The sequence below is a fragment of the Armigeres subalbatus genome, chromosome 1, assembly GCF_024139115.2.
Source record: "Armigeres subalbatus isolate Guangzhou_Male chromosome 1, GZ_Asu_2, whole genome shotgun sequence".
In the NCBI taxonomy this organism is placed as follows: Eukaryota; Metazoa; Arthropoda; class Insecta; order Diptera; family Culicidae; genus Armigeres; species Armigeres subalbatus.
This window is the reverse complement of record NC_085139.1, coordinates 70340702-70365215: the sequence shown is the minus strand read 5'-3', so window position 1 is coordinate 70365215 and position 24514 is coordinate 70340702. Positions and strand designations below refer to the sequence as shown.

The 24514-nt window shown below is 42.1% G+C and overlaps 1 protein-coding gene across 3 annotated transcripts in view; it reads right to left on the bottom strand.

Annotated features, from left to right (window-relative positions):
- Positions 1–4160: 4160 nt before the first annotated feature.
- The window catches only part of LOC134226928 (probable Rho GTPase-activating protein CG5521), a 32064-nt gene continuing 11710 nt past the window's right edge, over positions 4161–24514 (bottom strand). Inside the window, exons 2-8 of one of the 3 annotated variants that reach the window (XR_009983583.1) lie at positions 13574–13684; positions 13201–13218; positions 11517–12913; positions 7385–11460; positions 7112–7317; positions 5596–6047; positions 4161–4261 (exon numbers count right to left, since the gene is read on the bottom strand). Coding sequence is in view for 2 of the 3 variants with exons in the window: in XM_062708050.1 (XP_062564034.1) it covers positions 5752–6047; positions 7112–7317; positions 7385–11460; positions 11517–12913; positions 13201–13218; positions 13574–13684 (6104 nt within the window). In the remaining variant the exon portion in view is untranslated. Of the gene's footprint in view, positions 4262–4291; positions 6048–7111; positions 7318–7384; positions 11461–11516; positions 12914–13200; positions 13219–13573; positions 13685–24514 lie in introns of those variants that run through there. The other 2 variants (XM_062708050.1, XM_062708063.1) reach the window with 2 other exon arrangements.

The following is a 24514-nucleotide window of genomic DNA, read 5'->3' as shown; positions in this document are numbered from 1 at the left end:
CCTTGATCAACCGTATCAGTTTATTCGGAAATCCGTTTTCGTGCATTAGCTGCCATAGCTGGTCCCGATCGATTGTATCATATGCGGCTTTGAAGTCGATAAATAGATGATGTGTGGGCACGTTGTATTCGCGGCATTTCTGCAATACCTGACGTATGGCGAACACCTGGTCTGTGGTAGAGCGTTCACCCATAAATCCCGCCTGGTACTGCCCACGAACTCTCTTGCAATTGGTGCTAGTCGACGGCATAAAATTTGGGAGAGTACCTTGTAGGCGGCGTTCAGCAATGTGATTGCGCGGTAGTTGCTACAATCCAGCTTATCGCCCTTTTTGTAGATGGGACACACGACACCTTCCATCCACTCCTGCGGCAGAACCTCATCCTCCCAAACCTTGGTAATCACCCAGTGCAGCGCTCTAGCCAGTGCCTTACCACCGTGTTTAAATAGCTCTCCTGGTAGTTGGTCAACTCCAGGGGCTTTGTTGTTTTTCAGCCGGCCGATCTCCTCCTGGATTTCCTGGAGATTCGGAGCCGGAAGTCGCATGTCCTGCGCGCGTGCTCCTAGGTTCATTACCATACCGCCACCGTTTTCTGCCATATCGCCATTCAGGTGCTCTTCGTAGTGCTGCCGCCACCTTTGGATCACCTCACGCTCGTTTGTAAGAAGGTTTCCGTTTATGTCCTTACACATATCGGGCTGTGGCACGTGGCCCTTACGTGAACGGTTTAACTTCTCATAGAACTTTCGTGCGTTATTAGAGCGGTACAGTTCCTCCGTCTCTTCACGGTCTCGATCTTCCTGCTGGCGCTTTTTCCTCCGGAAAATCGAGTATTGTCTGTTCCGCGCCCGTTTGTATCGTGCCTCGTTCGCCCTCGTGCGGTGTTGCAGCAATCTCGCCCATGCTGCATTCTTCTACTCAACTAACTGCTCACATTCGCCGTCATACCAGTCGTTCCTCTGATCCGGAGCCACCGTGCCTAGTGCAGCGGTTGCGGTGCTTCCAATGGCGGATCGAATATCTCTCCAGCCATCTTCAAGAGATGCTGCGCCTAGCTGCTCTTCCGTTGGGAGTGCCACTTCCAGCTGCTGCGCGTAGTCTTGGGCTAGTCTACCGTCTTGTAGCCGCCCAATGTTTAGCCGCGGCGGACGACTCTGACGCGTGTTGATCACCGTCGAGAGTTTTGAGCGCAGACAGACAGCAACGAGGTAGTGGTCGGGTTCAATATTCGCACTGCGGTAAGTGCGGACGTTCGTGATGTCGGAGAAGAATTTACCGTCGATTAGAACGTGGTCGATTTGGTTTTCTGTTACTTGATTAGGTGATTTCCACGTGGCCTTGTGGATATTCTTGCGGGGGAAGAAAGTGCTACGGACTACCATTCCGCGGGAGGCTGCAAAGTTTATGCATCGTTGGCCGTTATCGTTCGATACGGTATGCAGACTATCCGGTCCGATGACCGGTCTATACATTTCCTCCCTTCTTACCTGAGCGTTCATGTCACCGATTACGATTTTGACGTCCCGCAGTGGGCATCCATCGTATGTCTGCTCCAGCTGCACATAGAACGCTTCTTTCTCGTCGTCGGATCTTCCTTCGTATAGGCAGTGCACGTTGATGATGCTATAGTTGAAGAATCGGCCTTTTATCCTCAGCTTGCACATCCTTGCGTTGATTGGCTGCCACCCAATCACGCGTTGGCGCATCTTTCCCAGCACTATGAAGCCGGTTCCCAGCTCGTTGGTGGTGCCACAGCTTTGGTAGAAGGTAGTTGCTCGATGCCCGCTTTTCCACACTTTCTGTCCTGTCCAGCAGATTTCGTGCAGCAACACGACATCGAAGTTGCGGGGATGTAATTCATCGTAGATTATCCTGTCGCAACCTGCGAACCTAGCGACTTGCAGTTCCATGTTCCAAGCTTCCAATCGTGATCCTTTATTCGTCGCCTACGTCGTTGCCGATTGTATCGAGTCGTATTATCTTCTATGTCGTTCGTAATAGTTGTTTTTAAAGGCAGCTTATTTGGCCTGGGCAAACCTCTTGTCTCGTCGGAGGGCCGTCGTGTCAGGGCTGTTTAGCGTCCCACCTAACACCAGGACTTGGGCTTTCTGTATCTAATGTACGAGAAAGGTACAAATACAGCAACAGTTCGCTAACTGGGCGCTTTTTAGGCTCGATGCCCACGTAGCGTCATTTCAACGCAGAGTGCACGTGGCGTCAAAAAGACGCAGGTGTGCACTGGGAAAAAGCGGTAACGCAGCGTCACCACGCCGATGCACACCAGCGTTATTTTAACGCTGCGTGCACGTGGCGTTGAAAAACCGCTACGTGGGCATCGGCCCTTAACTGGACTGCTTTTTAACTGGGCATTCGCTAACAGGGCCAAAGCTCAGTTAAAAAGCAGTTATCCGTCAAAAAACAAAAACAAACACTAGGCGGCGAGGGGAGTCTAAATGGTATATTATTATCGTTCCATGTAAAACATTGATCATAACATTGCATCGTAAATCCCCTTGACAGCCCAGTTAAAAAGCGGCGCTCGTTAATTGGACTGATGTTTTAGCCCAGTTAGCGAATGGATGCTGTACCTCGAGGTGGATCAATCAGGGTTTTTACTAATATTTTCTTAAATTAGAAACAGATTATGGTAATTTTAGTTCAGTATGTAAGTACATTCTGTTTCACAACTTAATGCGGACCATTCACATTTGAGCCGATAAATTCAGGAAAAAAGGGGCGAATTAAAAATAACATTACTTTGAAAAATATATATAATATTATAAATTTGACTGATTTTTATTTTGAGTTTCAGTCAGTTGATATCAACTAACATTGAAAGTGGAGTTGAATGCAAAAACTGCTCACTGATTCTACTCGAATATTCGTCGAAACTGTAGGAAAGATCCTTTGATTTCTGGACCACGCGGGAAAAGCTTCACAGTCCGGAAGCACATTATTATCGGCAAGCGTAAAGTGACATGTGCCGGGATGAGGTTGCAGTATTGACAGCTAAAGAAGCAACGGGAAATAAATTCCCAAGGCGAATACTAAGTAAAAATGGTGGCGTCATATTGTGTGTTTGGTGTTATAATGTTACTAGATGTAAGCTAAAAAAAATAAATGTTCGCATTCGCATGGTATAAGGCAAAATGAGATCTTTTGCTTTCTTGAAATACCGTGACCTGCCCTAATTCCGCGCATCGCCTAATACCGTGGTTTTCATCAAAAATCAAAACCTGGCTATCATGGACATCGTTTTATTTGGTGAAATGACATATTATGTTTGAACATTTCACCAAATAATGTGATATCCATGATAGCCAGGTTCTTATTTTTTATGAAAACCACGGTATTAGGCGATGCGCGGAATAAGGGCAGGTCACGGTATACGCATTTAGTGTGTTCGTGTTTTAAGAAATACAAACGCAAAAATTTCAGCAATATTCAGCTTCTAATTTTTTAGATTTTAATAGTCAATCGTACTTTGGGTATAATATTAACTTGTCAAAAAAAAAGAAAAAATAATGAAAAAATAAAAAAAATTAGATCAATGAACAATGATTTTCGGGTAAATAATTTTCAAATATGCTTAACCCTAAACAAAATTTACAAGACTTGCAGAGCACACCAAAAGCTTTCGTTTACAGATTGTTGCAATGATTTTCGGCCTCTGCAACTTGAAAATACATTACCCAAAAATACTAAATAGATTTGAAGCACCTTGAAATTTTATCCAAATTAACTGAAAATTTGACTGAAGGCTTATTTTAGGATAAGAATTGTGATTCTGGGCAGACCTAATTGGTGTCCATTGGTGTGCTTCGTCAACTTGCACGATTGTACCTACACTTGGACATGCATTTTGTTCAACGTAGTAAAATGGTTGGGGAATTGGTCGCACATTTAAAATATTTGTTCTGTTCAAACGTTGCTTTTTCGCTATCTTCGACCGTTTCAACGCTTGACTTCAGTTTTTTTCGTATATCTTAATACATATCTCGGATAACGCTGGAGAAGAGTTCAACGAACTTGTACGCTTATCAAAAGGTCCACACGGCATGGAAGTTCTTCAATGGACATTTTGATATTCGTGGAGACGGGAAAATTGTGCGAACGAATGATGAAAAACTTTGTCGAGAAAAAAATTGACACGAAAAACAAATCCTTATGTCACAATCTGGAAGTACCCACAATACAATACAATACAGTACTTACCATTCTACCATAAAATGTGATACATCACGACGGTTGTCATCGAATCTGCAAAAAAAAAAATGAAAGAATATACGCTTTATTTTAATTCTGTACTGAATTCATTGTTGCTTTATTTCTGTTACTTTTTTCTGTATTGATTCACCATCGCTCTGTGAAATGTTAACAATTTTTATACCGTAATTAGTCGGAAATCAAACTAATCAAACGTTATTTCAACACCGTAGCATGGGAAACGTGATTAAAGTTCTAGCTGCTTGAAGTTTGAGTGTGTTTTTATTAAACGGGTAAGAATTCGATAAAACGATGTCGTAAAAAAGTCTACCAATTCTACGTTCTTCCAATCGAGCACAAACTTGCGTTAAAGATTCCTATCAAAATTGTTTACAGTTTTAGCCTTTCCGTCGATTTTAAATGTCCATACCTACTAGCGGCACTTTAATAACAGCTGTCATATAATTACCTTTCACCACGTTTGCGATTAGTTTCAGAACAGCTCAAACTAAATAGTGTCAACATTTTTCTGTTTTTTTTTTGCGTTTAATATATTATTTGTAAGGTACACCGGATGCATGTGGAAGCATGAGTTTTTTCAATGTGAAATTCGACTTTTTAACGTTATTTATTAACTGCATACGAAGGAGTAGCATAGAATTGAAAGTTATTGGGCAAAAATGATGACAAGTTTTCAGTAATGTTCTTCAATCCTGCTGTACTACTTACCCCACATCCCCGGTATACCTTAGCAGCAGTTATCTATGAATACTTTGAATCAATTATAAAAACGATTACTTTCAGTTTAATAGGGGTTTTATTTTTCTCTATTCTATATATTAATAAATAACGATCGAGATAGGGAGGGACGTGAACGAACGGAAAACATTTGCGTTCGAGCAATAAATATAAATATTATAATATTTAAAGCAAAGAGAAGATTTCTGTCAGCCCATTTATAGGTCTGTCCTAATGATCTAGCCTACAATACTTTTTCAAATGAAGTAGTTTTTGGAGTGTGCTAGAATTTCCTTTAATCCATAATGTATTTTTGTTAAAGCTATCAACTAACTTAAATAATGTTATTTGTAACTTGCCAATTAGAATGTATAAAGATTTAAATAGAATACAACGAAACTTTAAAAAGTTTTAAAATCAAACATAAACAAGGCAAAAACAAGTTTTTATAAAGTTACTAAAGTAGGGTCAATAATTGTAAAAAAAATAAATGGACGCCATCATCTCTCACAATTGTTTTCGATAGTAGATTTTTTGATTAGATTACTCTGTGAGTGTCGTGTGAGTGTATAAGTCTATTTGTGTGGGTGTATTTTAAAGCTACCGCTAACCGGATTTCACTTGCCGCAGAAACAACCGGAAATACCAACCTTCTCCATGGCACCCCGCACCGGCTGGTACTGGTGGTGCTGTGAATGGAGCGAAGCCTGTGACCTCGGTTGCCGCTGATTCAGGTGATCCAGATTCGCATCTATGTGGTACAAGTCTTCCTCGCTACTGGTACTGGCCAGGAGCTACCACCAGTCTCATTTGAACTTGGTACGACCCGGTAGGGTGGGGCTGTCCGGAGGGGTGGCAGCGCTCGGGGGATAGTGGTGATGCGACATTGCGGGGGGAAGCCCCCCGGTTCCACCGGTGGGTACCGTTGTTACGGGCGACATCTTGGGCGGTTGCTTGGAAGAAGCGCTTGGTTTGAACGTGTGATGCAGTTTGCGGAGGGGCCGGGGCGAAGGCTGATCCAGCGAGGTGCCGCTCGAAGCCATTACCGTTTGTTGGGTCACTTCGCGGGCTGTCGCTACCATTTCCGGGTGGTGAATCCATGCTGTAGGAGAAAAAATAACCAAATGCGTTAGGCAAATGTCAATAAAGAAACTACCGCTACTATATTTTTCCGACCTCAACAAAACTTTCGCTATGATACCAACAGTTGAGATTTTGGTGAGATACAAAAGAAAATCGATACTTCTTTTATTCGGAAGTACTAAATTCTAGGGGCCCTCCTCCTTAGCCGTGGGGTAAAACGCGCGGCTACAAAGCAAGACCATGCTGAGGATGGCTGGGTTCGATTCCCGGTGCCGGTCTAGGCAATTTTCGGATTGGAAATTGTCTCGACTTCCCTGGGCATAAAAGTATCATCGTGCTAGCCTCATGATATACGAATGCAAAAATGGTAACCTGGCTTAGAAACCTCGCAGTTAATAACTGTGGAAGTGCTTAATGAACACTAAGCTGCGAGGCGGCTCTGTCCCAGTGTGGGGATGTAATGCCAATAAGAAGAAGAAGACTAAATTCTTTAACCAGACCTCAGTAAAATTTGCAAAGGTTCTAAAAAACATCGCCGAGAATTAAGCTATTAGATTCTTATTTAATTAATTAATAAATAATCAATTCAATAAGTGACACTTTAACATCCTGACGTCAAGGCTAGTGATTGAATGAAAAACGCTAGTTATAAGTCGAAGAACTGCATATGCAATAAAGAAGGGCAAATTACAGGAAGAGTGAATGAGAGCTATGCTATCAGGGCTTTCAACAAATGGCTGACGTTGAACCAAATGGACATCTACAACAGATATGAATTATGTCAAACGACCATTATGCTAAACGGCAATATGCCAAATGGTATAGTGCCGTATTTTCAAGTACGTACATCAAAAACGAGTTTACATTTATTTTATAGCAGCACTCCGGGATCAAAAGTAAAGCTTGTCACAGCCTGGGAAGAAACTGTAACACAATCTGAAAGCAATCCTTCGTTTTGAACTCATCTGTTTCAATACTTTGACAACAGTTTTTCAAAGCAAGACTGACGTAATAAAATCAAAACAATTCTAAATAAATGCTAACTATAACAACAATACCTCCCGAGTGAAGGTGATTACTTACTTTTCGAAGACGTTCGACTATGATCGATTAGTGCCGCCGCCAGCGGAGCATTCAGCGCGGCAGATCCACCTGTCGAACCGCCACTGCCAGTAACCGTGCCATTCGATGGTATCGGACTAAATATTCGCGCGGTAAAGTCTTCGAATGTGTTGTTTTCCTTGTGGCGCATGGCCACCGTATCCAGCGAACGGTTGCGCTCCTCATAACTGAAATAGAAACATCGACCACATAAGTATTCATGAACCGCATCGTGACAACCTCTTCAATACTTACTACTGCTGATACAGCGATAGGGAAGTCCTCTTGGCACGACTGGCGTTGATGGCCGATGCCCGGACCAAACTGGCTAAACAGGAACCACCGACCACAGCTTCATCGGAGAGCGGACCAAACCACGGAACATCCGGTTTCTTGTTCACCGTCACCCGAAATAGGCCACTCTTCAACGGATAAATTACGATCAATACGTCGCAGAATTCCGTCGGTAGGATGTCTCTTCGGTAGTCCCGATTATGTTCGCTCCACACAATGTGCACCTCGTCATTCCCCAGGTGTCGCGTTTTGTTCAGAATTGCTTCCGGAGTATCCATAGGCATCCGCGTCGATACGTGGAAAATCACTTCCAGGAATGGTGTCGCATAATACGGAGCCGTCTGACCACATCCCTGACGAGGCAGTCCTCCTAGGAAACCATTGTGCGACTCCAGTTCCACCTCCCAGCCCAGAGCGGACACAAACATCTCGTAAGTGCTACTACCGCAAGCGTTTCGCAAAATGCTGTTCTTGTCCTCCTGTCCATTGGCGACGTAGATCACGGCCATTTTGTGCGTTTCCCTACACTTTTGATTATCAAGATTGCGCAGTTCGCGGAGCAGCTTGTCTGTTCGTTGCAGCAGATGAGTTCGCTTTCGACGTTCCCATCCGGCAAGGCCTAGTTGGCTGAACAGGATTCGTCCGAACTGGAATGGTTTCGTATCAAGGCAGGAGTTACTGCTGATTGAAGCCGTCCGGTCGCTTCCGGACTGAGATGTGCTGAACCTATTTGCCGCCAGTGTTCCACTGGATCCGATTGCCGCCGGTGGAGCGTTGTCATCGATGAAAGATGTATACCCAACGGATCCTCCGAAGCAGTAAGCAGGAGATTCTCCAAGAAGCCCGATGGTGGCGTTCTGTCTGACGATGTACTCCGTTTCAAGAGCACGCTGGTTAAGAATGATGGAAATGGTTTGAGCTTCCAAGGGAGGTCCCAGAGGCGACGGTCCAGCAGTATTCAGAGGAGATCCGTTAGCATCCAAACACTCGGGGCTTGTATAACCGATGTACTGTAGAAGATCATCCAGTTGGTCAAGATCAGGTGCTAAATCCTTGGCAACGGGTAATTGATGAACAGGTCGGTGTCGAAGCGTATGCCGAAGTGGAGCCATCGGCAGCCCCACGGTGGATGTCATGGGATCAATTGAAGGAGCAACACCTGAGAACATTCGCATTGACCCAGTGCTACCCCGTAGTTGGAATGTAGAAATCTGCTTTTCAGCAGCTGGTGAATTGTCTTTTATGAGCCTGCTGGTGTCTTCCCCTGCAGGACTTGGTTCTTTGTACAATATTGAAGCATCCCAACAGGCTTTTCCATTCAAATCACGGAGCAACAGTCTGACCTGTCGGTTTGCGGTAATCAATCCGGCAGTTGCACCTCCGCCAGGCAATTTCAGAGCAGGCAACTCAATAAAGCTTGCCACCAACTCAGAGCTCAACATCAACAGCTGCAAGTTGGGCGATGCCAACACCTGGGACGCTCCCAAATCCATAGATTCTCGATTGCTCATGACGGAGTTCTCTCGCAGCAGCGTGGTTGTACTTCCACCGGCCAGATCATCCTGCTCGTCGACCAACGAGCTCAATCTTGTTGCTCCGATTCCCATAGGAAAATGTCCCAAATTGGTTATTAAATGCATTGCCACGGTTTTAGCACAGAGCCGAATTGCGGATTGGCAACTGGCAACGGACTCGGACGTTTGATAGGTTGGCTCATTCGAAGAGTTCTGTTCCCGTACGTCGTCCACTGTGATGGTCATATCAAAGTCTTCATCCGTTGTGAACAGTTTGATCCGTTCACCATTGTGTATACCCATTGCAATTTTGTACAGGACCTTGAACACTACCTGAATGAGTGGTTCGTCTGTTTCGGCTGCCTTCGGTCGCTGAAGGGTTTGCACGGAAAAAGACATACAGAATTCACCGAGCGTCAGCAGCAGAGATGTTAGTACGGTTTTGTCGGATTCCTTGGGATGAGGAACGTTCTGGATTTCGAGCGACAAGCAGATGGTGTCGATTATCAGCTGAGGAAGGCGCTCTATCCGTTCGATTCGGTGACCTTGTTCAGCGCAGAGTTTCAAAGTTTCGGATGCCAGTCGTGCGATTGTTCGGTGCTTAAACTGTAGGGCTTGGAGGATAACCTGAAAGGCTTCCCGAATGCGCGGGTTTACGGGAATGTCTTCCCGAGGTTGGTTGGAAGTGCCGGAATGATGTTGTGGGAACCGCTGTTTGAAGGTGCCCTCGGTGTTGGATGATTGAGAGTTTTGGTTGGACGGATTGGTAAGATTTTGAAGAATCCATTGACCGAGGGATGCAATGGCTATGGAGCGTGCTTTTGCAGTTGGTTCTCGACGGGCGCACCGCAGAACTATGTTCAGAACGTGCTCTTGAAGATCTGGACACTCCATGAGGTCGATATTGGGTTCAGAGGGTTGGAGAACCGGGCCGGGAAGAGAGGTTTTCGGAAAGCATAAAAGTGAACCAAGTAGACCTGCTACTTGTGCTCTTGGAGCATGAAGTCCTGTTTCAGAAGATGTGAGGACAATTGTAGAAGCGTGCACTAAGTCTAGAAGTAATAGCGTATGTCCGGGAAGAAGAAGACTAAGGAACCTGGGTCCGCCAAGATATCGCAGGGCAGTGTACGCCATGGCGCGATCCTCTCCGGAGAGCGCTTGATGGAGGGCATGATAGAACAAAGGAAACTGACAATTTCCCAAACACGCTCCGCTTTTAACGATTGTGCATAACAGCTGCATTGCATACAGTTTTCCTTGACTGTACTGTCCGTCCAAGGTTAAGGCCCCGTAGCACCACGGAGCTACTAATGCGATCGGTGGAACGAGATTCAATGGGACGGGGATTGGTTGGCCGTCAAGAGATATGCCTTGATTCATCCGAATTTTAATCAAGCTCTCGGTCATACTGACGAGATATTGAAAAACTTGCGCGTGAAGTTTTGGATTTAGTATCTTGTTAACGTCACCCAACGCCCCCAGCATTCTGCGCCACATTACTGCGGCTACATCTGGAAGCCAACCGCGAGCGGACCCTCCAGCTAGAATGGATCTTCTGTCGGCTGACACTGCACTATTTTCATCCTGTGTATCAATACTTGAACTGTCGGCCGTCAGTACGTCGATTTGCATTGGAGAATCCTTGATTGAACCACTTTCTATTCCACTGGAAGCAGTTGGCGATGGACTTCTAGAACCACATCGGTAACTGTCCGTGTCGTTTCCAACATTTCCTCGATTTTTTCCCGACGTAGGACGGATCGAATCCAGCGAAAGTGCTCTCCGTAGTGTTGGTACGCCCATCACCAGCGAGTCATCGCATTGGGAAAATCTGGAGATATCCAGGTTCTCATTACTTATGCTCAACATAGCGCCAGATGCGTTCGACAGCATCCGATTCAAAGAATGTTCAACATTCAAAGGAAGCGCAGCTACATGCTGTTGCGAATTCTGCGTCTGATGTTTGTTACGAATTCTCCGTCGGGCGCGAGACTTCCGGAAGGGAGCCAAACTGCCTTCGCTATAGCTTCGGTTCAGAGAAGGCGTTCCAGGAATCGATCTAACCGAGTGGCCTTGTCCATGAACCCGATTGTCATCCCCTGCTACCTCTTCGGTAGAGGTTTTCCCGTTGTTAATGCACTGCCCTATTATGTTATCCGGTTTATCGCTCGTCGTGGACGAATTTTGCGTCCAGCTAGAAGGAGTGCCACGTTTTCGTTTTCCTTTCTGCTCGGCAAGACGATCCAGTGGTAGGTCCGACAGATTTATGTTGTATACCTGACGGGCCAAGACCCGCGTGAGGGTTTGCATTGTTTTGTCCCATTCCACAATCAGTTCCTCACGGTGAGTAAGAGACGACAACACTTTGAGAAACTTGTCCCACAGGCCCGGATTGACGACGACGTTGGTGTGAGCGCGAATCCAGGTGACGATGAGGGTTTGGAAAATTGGTTGCGCGAGACGTCCTCCCAGGTTATTCTTTTTGGCGTTCGGTGGAGAATTCTGCAAAATCACAGAAGTTACCTGAAACGAAAGAATTTATGAGAAAGCGAAACTCGTACAACATAGGAAACTTTTACCTGTAGCAAAACGAGCAGAAGCTGCTCCCATGTCTTGGCCTCCATTCTAGTCTTCATAACCATTGTTCGGTAGATATTTAACACACGTTTGCAGATATCCGTCTGCTCGTCCAGTGGCGTTGCAAAACCATCGCTGTTGGTCTTCGATTGGAAGTGTATGTTCAAATGCGCAGTGTTAACCATGAACACATTGACCGCATTGGTCACGAAGACCTGCAGTACGTTCTGCAGACCGGCTCGAATGATGACATTTTCTTTGGATATTGCCCCCAGGTAAGAGTCGGTACGAAGTCGTTGGCTGTTTGGTCGCGTACCGGGCTGCTGGACATCGACAGAACTGCCAGACAATGATGCTTCGCTGGTGTCCGGTTCCAAGAGGAAAGCTGGTGGAGGAATCGTGCTCATCCAGTCCCTGTAAACCGATATCGCAATTCGCATTGCTTCGATTTGGCTCTTGGAAGTAAACGACATCAGGAAAGCCTGTCGGTATATTTCGTGAACAAAGTTGATTGTCTCCCTGCTGGAGTAAAGAACGTCGCGGACCAACTGCGTCTGAGTGTATCCCATGTGTCGCAGGTTGGACAACAGTGACGCACTTTCTCCAACGGATTCTTCGTCGATTTGGATGTTGTCCAATTTGGTGCTGATGTGCCGCTCGTGGGTATATTTAGCAATCCAGATCACTAGCACAACGATGCAGGAGCTCATCACTTCTTCGCGTTTAGAGATATTACGCATGGCCGGAAGGTCCAGTTTGGGTTCGTAGATAGATGTGGTGTAGTCGAAGTTGGGACAAAATACGGGAAGATAATGTTCTCGGAACTTCGTCAGCAGGAAGTTTAGGGTTCGGATGTGTTTCTGGGGGTTGTTGTCTCGCCATTTGAGACAACCACTGGACTGTACCATGCAATCCAACAGGATCTCTAAGCCATCCCTAGGATCTGGTGCTGCCGTTCGTTCGCTGGAGCTGGGCGGGATTAACGGTTGAATCTCCGGTGACTTGACGGGATGTGCACCGGTGTCGTGGAACACCGATCCACCAAGTTCGCCCTTCATGTTCGGATGATTCAGAATGTCCGTGGTTGCGATGTACTCCGAGTCGGAGGACAATGGTCCCGTTCTGCCTTTTTGGGGAACAGTTAACCCGGGGACCAGTTCGGTGAACATTCCATCAACGAAGGGCGGAGCATTGTCACCGAGCGCTTGATACCACAGAAGGAAATAGCGGACGCCTTCACGCCGCAATTTGACACTGTTGCCATAGTGGAGCAGTTTGGCTAGGATGCGACCTAACGAGTGGACCTGCCAACGCCGAGCGATCAACTCCGGTAGCAGGGTCAGGATTTTGCTCAGCAACCATAGAGAACCATCCAATTCCTCCCGGTGGGTTTTGTGCACTGAGTAGGAGAAGAAAATTTGCGTTTACGAGACGCCATAGAATTTTAAATTACTCCAAACAGACACTCATTTGACAGCCAGTTAGTATATTTTGAAGCAATTTCGAATCCAAAAAGGCATTTATGCAACTACATATTGATTAAACTCGTGACATGAGCATGCGTGATTCACAATGGGAGTGGTGTTCTGGTGAGTTCTTGTGCACAATCATGAAGGATGATGTATTCGCAAATGATAAAATTTTGAACAAAACGAGTATTAGCGTCACTCACGGCAGCACACTTACCGATGTGGAACGATAGTTCTGTGTGCGCGGTATGGTTTGACCGAAAGGTGTGAATTACATTTTGCGCGTTCGATCACCATCATTCATTCCGTTCCGTCACCAAAGTTAATACAGTTAAGCAGCCAGCAATGGGGTAGGAGTATAGAGAAAAGCAGGAGAAGACATATGTATTCTGTTTACCGACCGTCACCTTAAGCTGTGGAAAGTTGGGTATAAGGTTCTTTATATTGCGAAGTCGTCAGACATCAATCGTTCACTATTAGCGAGTGGGTTTAACATCGAGTGGGCGGTTCGATTATTTTCGTTTGAGCTTGACATTGAAAGCAGGCATATTTTTTTGGGGGGAAACAAAAGGAAGAAACAGCTTGCTTACCTCTCTGCCGTAGATTGGCTTCGGCTTGGACGAACGTGTCGTAAAGAATGTAGTAGACATGACTGTAGTTTGCTTCGAATAGATTCTTTGCCTCTTCGCTGTCGACGTGCTCTACAATGGAGAAAATTGAACAAGAAATATGCGTTAGATATTCAACTAATAAAAAAGAGGATTACGAGTTATTTAGGAAGCTATGATTTTACTAGTTTATAAAATAAAATAAAAAATCTCTGATGTTCCAAACCATTTCTCGTAAAATTTCAGGCATTGAAAAAATACAATTTTCAATAATCGTTTAAGTTTTTTTTGGTGATATGATTGTCAAAAGGTCAGTACATATCATAGGAAAGTGAAAAATAAACTAAGCTTATATTGGAGAGTGTTTTGTTCAACATTATTAAAAACGTTTGTAGATGCCTTATGTAAATTGAAATCGTCTGAAGTGATTTGTTAAATTTCGATCAAATTTGGAGGAAATTGGATACACTTAGGTCATATACGTTCGTGTTATTGAGCTTCAAATTGAAAACAATGAAAACAAAAAAATTATTTCTTCCCATTTTTGTTATGTCGCAATTGGATCGCAAGTAGTGAGTTGCCATGTGTCATGAGGCGCAGCACTTGTGATTAATTTACGACAACAGCATGAAAAGTTGTACAAAGAATTTTTTGATTACTCAATTTGCTTTTCAACTGCAAATTCATATGTTTGCAGAGCCGAAACATGGACACCCAGCGCTCTTGACGAAACCTTGATTGGGCGCTCTTTTCTTACTGAAGACATTTAAATTAACAATATTTTAGATTTTTTCTTCTATGGCTACATCCCAACTGGAACTTGGCCTGCTTTTCAACTTAGTTATTCTATTAGCATTTCCTCAGTCATTAATTGAAAGCTTTTCTATGCCCGCCATTGCACGCGTATGTATCTTATGTGACAATGGATATTGGATATACTATGCCCAGGGAGTTGAGAATGTGTCCAACCCAAAAACATCCTATACCGCCTGAAGCTCCTTCAATAATTCCGCTGAAAGTTACTTCAGAAATCCCGCCAGAATTTCTTTCAGGAATTCTTTCTCTAGAAATTCCTTCGTGATTTCTTCGAAAGCTCCTTCAAGAATTACTCCGGAAGTTTTTCTTAGGAATTCCTCTGGAAGTTCCTTCAGAAATTTTCTCTCAAGAATTCCTTCAGAAGTTCATTTAGAATTCCTTCTGAAGATCCGTCAGGGATCCCGCCGGAAGTTCTTTCAGAAATTCTTCCGGAAGTTCCATAAAGAAATATTTCGGAATCTCTTTCAGGAATTCCTTCAGAAGTTCCTTCAACAATTCCTCCTTAAGTTCCTTAAGAACTACTTCAGGAATTTTCCACAGAGATTTTTTCAAGAATTCCTCTGAAGGTTCCATCAGGACTTCCTCCAGAAGTTCCTTCAGAAATTCCTCCCGAAGTTCATTCGAGAATTTCTCCGGAAGTTCCTTCAGAAATTCCTTCGGAAGCTCCTTCAAAAATGCCTCCCGGTATCAAGAATTCCTTCGGAAGTTCCTTTAGGAATTCCCGCGTTCCTTCAGGAAGTCCTCCGAAGCTTCATTCTGGAATTCCTCCAGAAATTCATTTGGAAGATCTTTCAGGTATTCCTGCGGAAGTTCCTCTAAGAATTTCTCCAGAAGTTCCTTCAATAATTTCCCCAGAAGTTCCTTCAGTAATTTCTCCAGAAGTTCCTCAGAAATTTCTCCAGAGATTCCTCCATGAATTCCTCCAGAAGCTCTTCTTCTTCCTCCAGAAGTTCCTTCGGAAGATCTTTCAGGAATTCCTGCGGAAGTTCCTCCAGGAATTTCTTCAGAAGTTCCTTCTGTAATTTCTCCGGAAGTTCTCCAGGAATTCCTCCAGAAATTCCTCCATGAATTCGTCCAGAAATTCCATGAATGAATTTCTCCAGAAGCTCTTCATGAATTTCTCCAGAAGTTCCTTCAATAAATTCTCCGTAAGATCCTTTAGGAGTTCCTTCCGGAATTCTTCTGGGAGTACCTTCAGGAATTCCTCCGGGAGAGCCTTCAGGCATTCTTCTGCGAGTTCCTTCAGGAACTCCTTCGGAGGATTATTCAAGAGTTCCTCCGAAAATTCCTTCAAAAATTCCTGCAGAAATTCCTCCAGGAATTTCTCCAGAAGTTTCTTCAGGAATTCCACAAAAAGTTACTTCAAAAATTCTGCCAGTATTTCCTTCATGAATTCCTTCAAAAGGGTTTTTCAAGAATTCTTCCAGAAGTTTCTCCAGGAATTCCGCAGAAAGTTCCTTCAGAAATTTCGTCGGAAGCTCCTTCAGAAATTCTGCCGGAAGTTCCCTCAGGAGTTCCTCCAGAAGTTCCTTCAGGAATTCCTAAAGAAGTTCCTACAAGAATTTCTCCCGGAGGAATTCATGAAGGAATTCCCGGAAGAATTCCTGAAGGCTCTCCCGGAAGAATTCTTGAAGGTACTCCCGGAGGAATTCCTGAAGGAACTCCGTAGGATTTCCTGAAGATACTTACGGAGGAATTCCTAAACGATCTTACGGAGGTATTCTTGAAGGAACTTCTGAAGAAATTCCTGAAGGAGCTTCTGGAGGAACGCTTGGAAGAACTTCTGGAGGAATTCCTGATGAAACTTCTGTGGAAATTACTGAAGGAACTTCTGGAGAAATTCCGGGAATTCCTGATGGATCTTTCTAAGGCAGCGGTTCTCAACCTGGGGTACATGTACCCCTGGGGGTACCTTCACTGGCCCTAGGGGGTACCTCGAACAAAAAATAGTAATGGCGGACAAATTACAATTCCAATCGAAATGTATAGATAAAGTTTTGATAATTGTGTATTTTTTTTATTTCAAGACTTTGTTTTGTACATAATATGTATGATGATTAGTAAATCTAATAGAATCCTGCCCTCCACAACAAGCACAGCCTTTTTTCAAGCAGCTCGAAGGCCTCCATACAAGAGTTTCGGAGGACTTCTTTTAAGATGTTCAGAAGCCTTTTTTTCAAAAGGTTCGGAAGCTTGGAAGCCTTCTTTCAAGAAGCATGGAAGCCTCCTTTCAAGAGGCCAAGAAGTCTCCTTCCAAGAGGCCGGGAAGTCTCCTTTCAAGAAGCTCGGATCCTCCTTTCAAGATGCCTGGAAACCTCCTTTCAAGAGGCCGAGAAGACTCCTTCTAAGAGGCCGAGAAGTCTACTTTCAAGAGGCTCGGAACATTATATTCAAAAAGCTATTTTCAAGAGGCCTGAGCATTCTTTTAAGATGCAAAAGGAGGAGGCTTTTTTAAGTGGCTCGAGAGCTGTCATTGAAGAGGCTAGGAAGCCTTTCTACAAGAGGTTCAGAAGCCTCTTATCAAAAGGCCCGGAAGCCTGCTTTCGGAAGGCTCCTTTCAACACACTCGGAAGCCTGCTTTCAAGAAGCCCGAAAGCCTCGTTTTAAGAGGCCTGGAAGCCTCCTTCCAAGACGTTCGGAAGGCTCCTTTTAAGAGGGTCGGAAGCCTTCTTTCAAAAAGTTCGGAAGGCTCCTTTCATGAAATTTTGAAGCTTCTTTTCAAACGGCTCAGAACGCTATTTACAAAAGGCTTGGAAGCCTTCTTTCGAGCGGCTTGGAAGTCTTCTTTCAAGTGGTTCGGAAGCCTTCTTTTAAGAGGCCCGGAAGCCTCCTTTCAAGGGATCCGGAAGCATCGTTTTAAGAGGTCCGGAAGCCTACTTTTTAAAGGCTCGGAAGGCTCCTTTTAAGCAGGTTCGGAAGCCTACTTCCAAAAAGCTCGGAAGGCACCTTTCAAGCGGCTTAAAAGGTTCCTTTCAAAAAGCTCGGAGAGCTCCTTTCAAGAGGAACAGAGGCATCCCTTAAAGAAACTCGGAATTCTACCTTCAAGAGGCTTGGAAGCGTCCTTTCAATATGCAAAGCCTCTCTACAAGAAGCACAGAAGCCTCTTATCAAGAGGCGCAGAAGCCTACTTTCAAGGGATTCAGAATGTCCTTTCAAGAGGCGCGAAAGTCTCCCTTCATAGTACTTGGAATTATTCGTTTAAGGGCTTGGAATCCTACTTTCAAGAGGGGGTACCTCAATTAATGCAAAAGTTCGAAGGGGTACCTCTCAAGAAAAAGGTTGAGAACCGCTGTTCTAAGGAATTCCTGAAAGAACTTCTGGAGGAATTCCGGCATAAAGCTTCGGAGGAATTCTTGAAGGCAACTTCACGGGAACTCCTAAAGGAATTCCGGAGGAGTTCTTGAAGGAACTTCCGAAGAAATTTCTTAAGGAACTTCCGGAAGAATTCTCGAAGGAACTTCGGGAGGAATGGAGGAAAGGAAACGATTTTTTTTTTCGGAAGCTCCTTCAGGAATTCCTCTGAACATTCCTTCATGAATTCTTCCGGAAGCTCTTTCAGGAATTGCTCGAGAAGTTCCTTCAGAAGTTCACCTGGAAATTCCTTCAGAAGTTCATCCGGAAATTTCTTCAGGAATTCTACTGGAAGTTCCTTCAGGATTTCTTCGAAAGCTGCTTCAGAAATTCCTCCGGATGTTTTTTTTTTGAATTCCTGTGGAAATTCCTTCAGAAATTTCTCCGGAATTTCCCTCAAGAATTCCTCCAGAAGTTCCTACTGGAATTCCTCAAAAACTTTCTTTAAGAATTCCTCCGGAAGATTCTTTAAGTCTTTCCTCCAGAAGATCTTCCGGGAATTCATCAAGAATTTTCCCCAGCAATTGTTCAGGAAGTTTTTAAAGGGGTCATTTGAAAGTTGTTTCAAGGGTTATTTTGGAAGAATTCCTCCGAAAGTTTCTCCAGAATCTTTAAAGAATTCTTCAATGCACCTTTGCCCTACATTCTGGAGTTCTTCTGGAAATTCCTCTAGGATTTCCCCCGGAATTCAATTGCGAATTCAATAATGAAATCTAAACTAAATCTAACATAACACACATCCATCCAGAAATTCCTTCAAGTATTTCTCCTGAACTATCCAAGAATACCCTCTGGGTATGGTTCTGAAATTCTTTGGAAGTTCCTTCTCGAATTCTCCTAGAAATTCCTAGTCCAATCTAATCTCATACATGCGTCGCCAATACTTGGAACATCCTGGAAAATAACGGTATCTGAATTCCGTCATTTTTCTTTTCATATGGCCAGGCCAACTACGCAGTATGTACCGCAGAGATGACTCCTAGATATTGAGCGACTTCAGGAATACCTAAAGTCACTTAATAGCTTGGAATCGAGGGGAAAGGAAGAAAGCGTGGACCTCCCGTACCAAACGCTTCCAATAATATAGATACCTAATATATAATAAAAATAGTGTACGTGTTTTATGTATGATGTATATGAGCGTGTATGTGTATATCTGTATGTGTGTATATGTGTGTGTATGTGTGTTTATATGTCTACACTGCACATTGGTCCAGGGAGGAGACAAAGTGGTAATAAGTTTTTCAAGCCGAAAATAGCAGAGATAGAAAAAAACTTTGTTCTACAAAGTTGCTCCTAACGGTAAGGGGCTCATTGAGGTTTTCATAAAAATTAGGGTGGGCCACATTTGAAAAAAATGAAAAATAAAACTTTTTCATTTGCAGAGATACGGGTATACAATGTTCCACGAAGTTGTAGTTCAGCCAGGTTCCAAGAATTTTGCTCAAAAAATTATTTCTGTAGCTCTTAAATTGACTAAAAGAAATGTCTGGAAAAAATCGTTTGGTTTGATTCACTGAAGGAATTTTTGGATATATTCTTGACTGAATTTCTGATGCAGTTTTGGGTGATTTTTTTTAATTACCTTCTTGAAAAAAAAACTGAAAAAATACGCGAAGAGTAGTTAAATAAATACCAGGACAAATTTGGGAAGGTAATCCTTTGGTAAAACTTTGGGCTGGATTTCCCGATGGACTTTTAAGAAAACTTTCCGAAGGAAATCCACAAGCAATTGAATCATCCCTAGACTCAATATTTTGTAATGTCCAAGTACACGAAGGGATAGCTAAGCAATTGTTGAAATGGAGAAAGTCAGTTTGAAAACCGCTGAGATGTAGCTATCCAAAACTGTAGTTATAACGGTTTCTGATCGAACGAACGGCTTCTGAAAAAAATAAAAATGTGCCCCAATTCAATTCGATAATATGTAGTACTAAACAAATCTATCGTACACTGCATTTCCGATAAACCTTAATCCCACGAACATCTTCTTCTTCTTCTTCTTCTTCTTCTTATTGGCATTACATTCCCACTCTGGGACAGAGCCGCCTCGCAGCTTAGTGTTCATTAAGCACTTCCACAGTTATTAACCGCGAGGTTTCTAAGCCAGGTTACCATTTTTGCATTCGTATATCATGAAGCTAGCACGATGATACTTGTATGCCCAGGAAAGTCGAGACAATTTCCAATCCGAAAATTGCCTAGACCGGTACCGGGAATCGAACCCAGCCACCCTCAGCATGGTCTTGCTTTGTAGCCTCGTCTTACCGCACGACTAAGGAGCGCCCCATGAACATACATTGACGATTAAAAGAACTCGCATACACTTAAGTCACTCGCAAGAAATTGAAGACCATGTACCAATAAAGCATTATTTATTTATGATTGACCATCTTTAGAAAAATACTTAAATAAAGATCTAAAATAAAATATATTTATTTATTCATATATTTTATCAATTCTTTAATTACATACACTTTGATCTATTGTTACTAAAGCATAGCAACTTGCTCTAAGTTTACGCAACCCCCTTGGATTTCGAACGAATACAATGCATCTTCCTTTGAGGAAAGCTTGATGAATTTCCTACACGGTGTCCGAAGTGTTTTTGACCCTTCCTTCGGAAGTGTCTATAATTTCACTTTGTATGCGTTACGCAGGCGTGTTATGTATTAATCTATAAATAAATCTCTTGAATTATGGAATAAAATGTATAGTATTTAAACAAAATCACTTCAATATTAAAAATATAATTTTTATAAATGATATGATATGAAAATATGCTTAATTTGCTTATTTGTTTCAAAGAAACAAATGATTTTATTTGAGGAACATATAGAAGCATGTAACAAAAAATCTTCTCAGAAAAGCAAAAACGTAAAAATTTAAAGGGATTTCAAAAATTTCTTCAGTTAAAGCTTATATTATTATACACATGTGGAAGTATTGGCTTGAGAAATGGATTGCGAGTGATTTGACTATGCGTCCAATATGGGAATCTCGAGCTCGTTCAGTAGCCGCTAGGTTGCGAAGGCCGACGGAGGTCCTTCGTAGCTTAGTTGGTTAAAGCACCAGTCTAGCGTACTGTAGGGTCATGGGTTCGAGTCCCATCGAAGGGAAAGTGGTTACCTCCAATACATTTTCCAAATCAATATCTTCCACATAACTGATTGTTAATTTAACTAAAATGTTGGCTGAATGGACAAATCTGTCAAATTAAGGAGGTAACAATCACATGTGGTTGGATCAACAAACATTTTGGGTTGAATTCAACAAAAATGTTTGTAAGCCCGGAGTTAACAAAATTGTTTGTTGAGATCAACCCAAAATTTTGTTAAATTTACAATATATTTTTCTGCGTGTATGATAGTTTATACTATGTTCGCACTACGACCTGCATAAAATCACAGATAAAATGTTGTTCAAATTATCGACAAAAGAAAGCTTATCAAAATAGCCGAATAACATGTTACAAGGTGCTAGTGGGAACATAGTATTAGCACAGATATTTTATTATGTATATTTTATTATAATATAAGTATCTAATACCACATATTATCTGTGGTATTAGATACTTATTAAAATAATCAGTTTATTTCAAGCAACCATACTATAATTTCCAGAAGCCTTGAATAAACGCCACTGATAAAGAATTGCATTAATTATATATTTGTAATTCTTCACTATCAGCGTATAATAACACTAAAGCGATAAGCATTGGCGTAAATAAGGGGGGTCGGGGGGGGGGCCTGGCCCCCTCCAGACTTACTTGTGCCCCCCCCCAGAAAATTTTGAAAAGTAATTCCAACTTAATCAGTTTTTATTTCATTTACATATTTCCTACATATTTCTTAATTTTGATTATGAATTCTATAAACATATTTTTGTTGCGTTATCACATCTATGACCATTTGTTCAGCAAAGCATCGAAATATTTAAGTTGGACCCCCGGGAACATTTTCTCGATTTTTAAGCTAAAATCAATGCCGCTTCTAATTCAGTTGCTAGCTTAAAATAATAAATTTGTTCTGCATTTGTTTGACTAATATCCTGGTCGCAGAAACATAAAAACATAATTGTATTAGGATATAAATATTTCTGTTCTATTAAACTACCATCCGCTTCAAAAAAGACTGAAGCAACTACATCAAAATGAGAACATGTACACAAATCCGGTCAATGAAGTTTCGAACGACCATTCTTTCGAAAATCTTCGAGTAATCGCAAGGTATGCCGCAAAACAGTTGATCAAATTCCTATGGAGCTTTTTGCTCTCGCTATATAATTCTGGCACAGAAAGTTATAAAATTATAAAACTTAAGAATCTTTGTTACAATGACAGAAAAATCAACAACGCATTCCATTGAAAGTATTAGGACAAAACTTAGGCAACCTTCGCACTCACAACAGAGATTGCATTAAAGAAATATTTTTATAATCCTCAAAAGATCTTGTTCCATTTAATTTTTTGGCGATTTCATAAGGATCATCGGAAAATTCTTTTGTGCCTGCTTTAGTTAGAATTTGTTTTTTAGGATAAAAAAAAATTTGATTTAGAAACCAATTCAAATTAGAAAACATTTCTTTTGCAACACAATCCAGATCGATTTGGTTGCTTCTCAAGTCTCTTTGAATTTTGCAGAGAAATCTCTCACCTATTCAGAAAACCCTAATAAAGCCTCTTCCTAACGTCAGTAACTACAAAAACCCTATGTTATTCTGGAATTTGATTTATGACTCATAATTTTATGACTCATGGAATTTGACTCATAAAAAACTCTTTAGGATTCCAAATTTGTGTTCATCGGTACTTAACTATTTCAGCACATGGCATACATTTTGGAATTGCATGAATACTTATATTGATTATGACAAAAATTCGTGGAATTTATTCCACATCTAAAGAGTTTCAAAAATTCAAGTTTCAAAAAACTTGAAAACTTTCAGAAATATACTCATATCGAATTTCATTTATAGATAATTCGAAGAAGATTCTTGAATCTTAGATTACACACTTATCCACATTTAGTAACATGGAGAAGACAAGTTGACACAGACACAGCGTTTTGAAGCAATCACAGCATCATTGGAAATCAATTGTATTATTCGCGATTTTTTTATGTTAGTTCTAGGACGAATGAGCGATAAACTTAGTCAAACAATTTCTATTGCAATCCATGCGCACAGTGCTTTAAATCGCCTTTGAAAAATTACATCCCACCAGCTGGTGCCATGGCCCCCCCTAGACCGAGACTCTAGTTACGCCTATGGCGATAAGCATATCAAATTCCGCTATTTGGTTAGACAACTCTTCTTAGAAATCATATCCAATAGATCCCAATATTTGTCAATTTACTACTTTCAATACCGATGTAGAGTAAGAACAATACATATCGCATTTTTTTTTTCTTTAGTTAACCTTTTTCAGGTCATTTACCCAGGTGCACCCTACAAGTCGATCAAAGCTGTTTTTCAATTGGACCGATATAGGCCAAACCGCTTTCATTGCAGCATAGCATACAATGGACCCATTTACATATCCTAGCACGTTGAATTTCTGAAGCGCACCACACCACCACCGCCCGTTCGTAGAGAAGTGATGCATGATCGTCGTAAACGAAGCCGCTTGCCGTGCAGCTCTTTGCAACGATTGTTTACATATTTTGTGCAACGTTCGACGGGGCGAGATAAAATCCATGTTGTCGTTCGTATCTTCTCTGCATTTCAGCATCAATGTCATTGATTCTGGTGTGGAGCCAGAATCCGTAATCAAGGGTTTGTTTTGTTTTTGCGTTTTTTGCTTATCGATGGAGCAATGATTTAGCCTTGCTTTGATGTCAGAGTTCAGCTCGCAAGAAAAAACAACAGAAAATAACTCCACCTAGGTAGGATATTAAATAAATTTGAGATACTTATTAACACATTTTATAATAGCTTTGAATTGAATCGACCATTCTTTTGAAAAAATTCCTTTGTCTCTATCACTAATTCGCCTAGTCGAGAGATAAAAGATTTATGCAGATTATGGTAAGAGCTCCTTATCAAATACCCGATTTTTGAGTAAGATTTGAGCCTTTTGATACAATTTTGTTGAACGAGAAAGACAGAAAAGTCTAATTAAAAGCAATCACATAGACAAGAAAGCAAAAAATATTATAACAAAATATTCAAAGTAAATTGCTTCCATACACAATTACTATGTGCTGAAGAACCGGTTTCTCGTTGATGCGTTGTACACGTCGTCCAATATGGATGAGCGAAGAAAAGTGATATTCTTTTTAAAATTCCGCTCAGGAAGACACATATTCGGAATAATATTTAGTCGCACAGGTTTCACACGGTCCACCACACCACCACAATTGCGTTGGATTAGATTTCCAACGTGCGCTTGATTGATTGATTGCCAACATGGAAGAAGGTAAACAAAGCGAAAAAGCACTCGCCAGCTTGGTAGGCTATGGATGTGATATGAAATTGCGGAAAAGCAAATATTTGAATAGCGTTGCTGATTGACAAAAGTGATTTTATAAGTAGGCAGTGACTTAGTGCAGGTAATAAGTGCAGTCGACGGCGTATGACAAATTAGGGTCAACTGATTTTGATGACTTATTATGTTTTAAGCATCTAAGGGCCGATTTCTTCACCCTTGCTAAACCATGTTTAAGCGTTATAAGATTTTACAATTTTGTCCATTTACTTCCACTATTTTAAACTTGTTTGTATCAACAAATACGTATTTAGTTTTCTACTTGAACA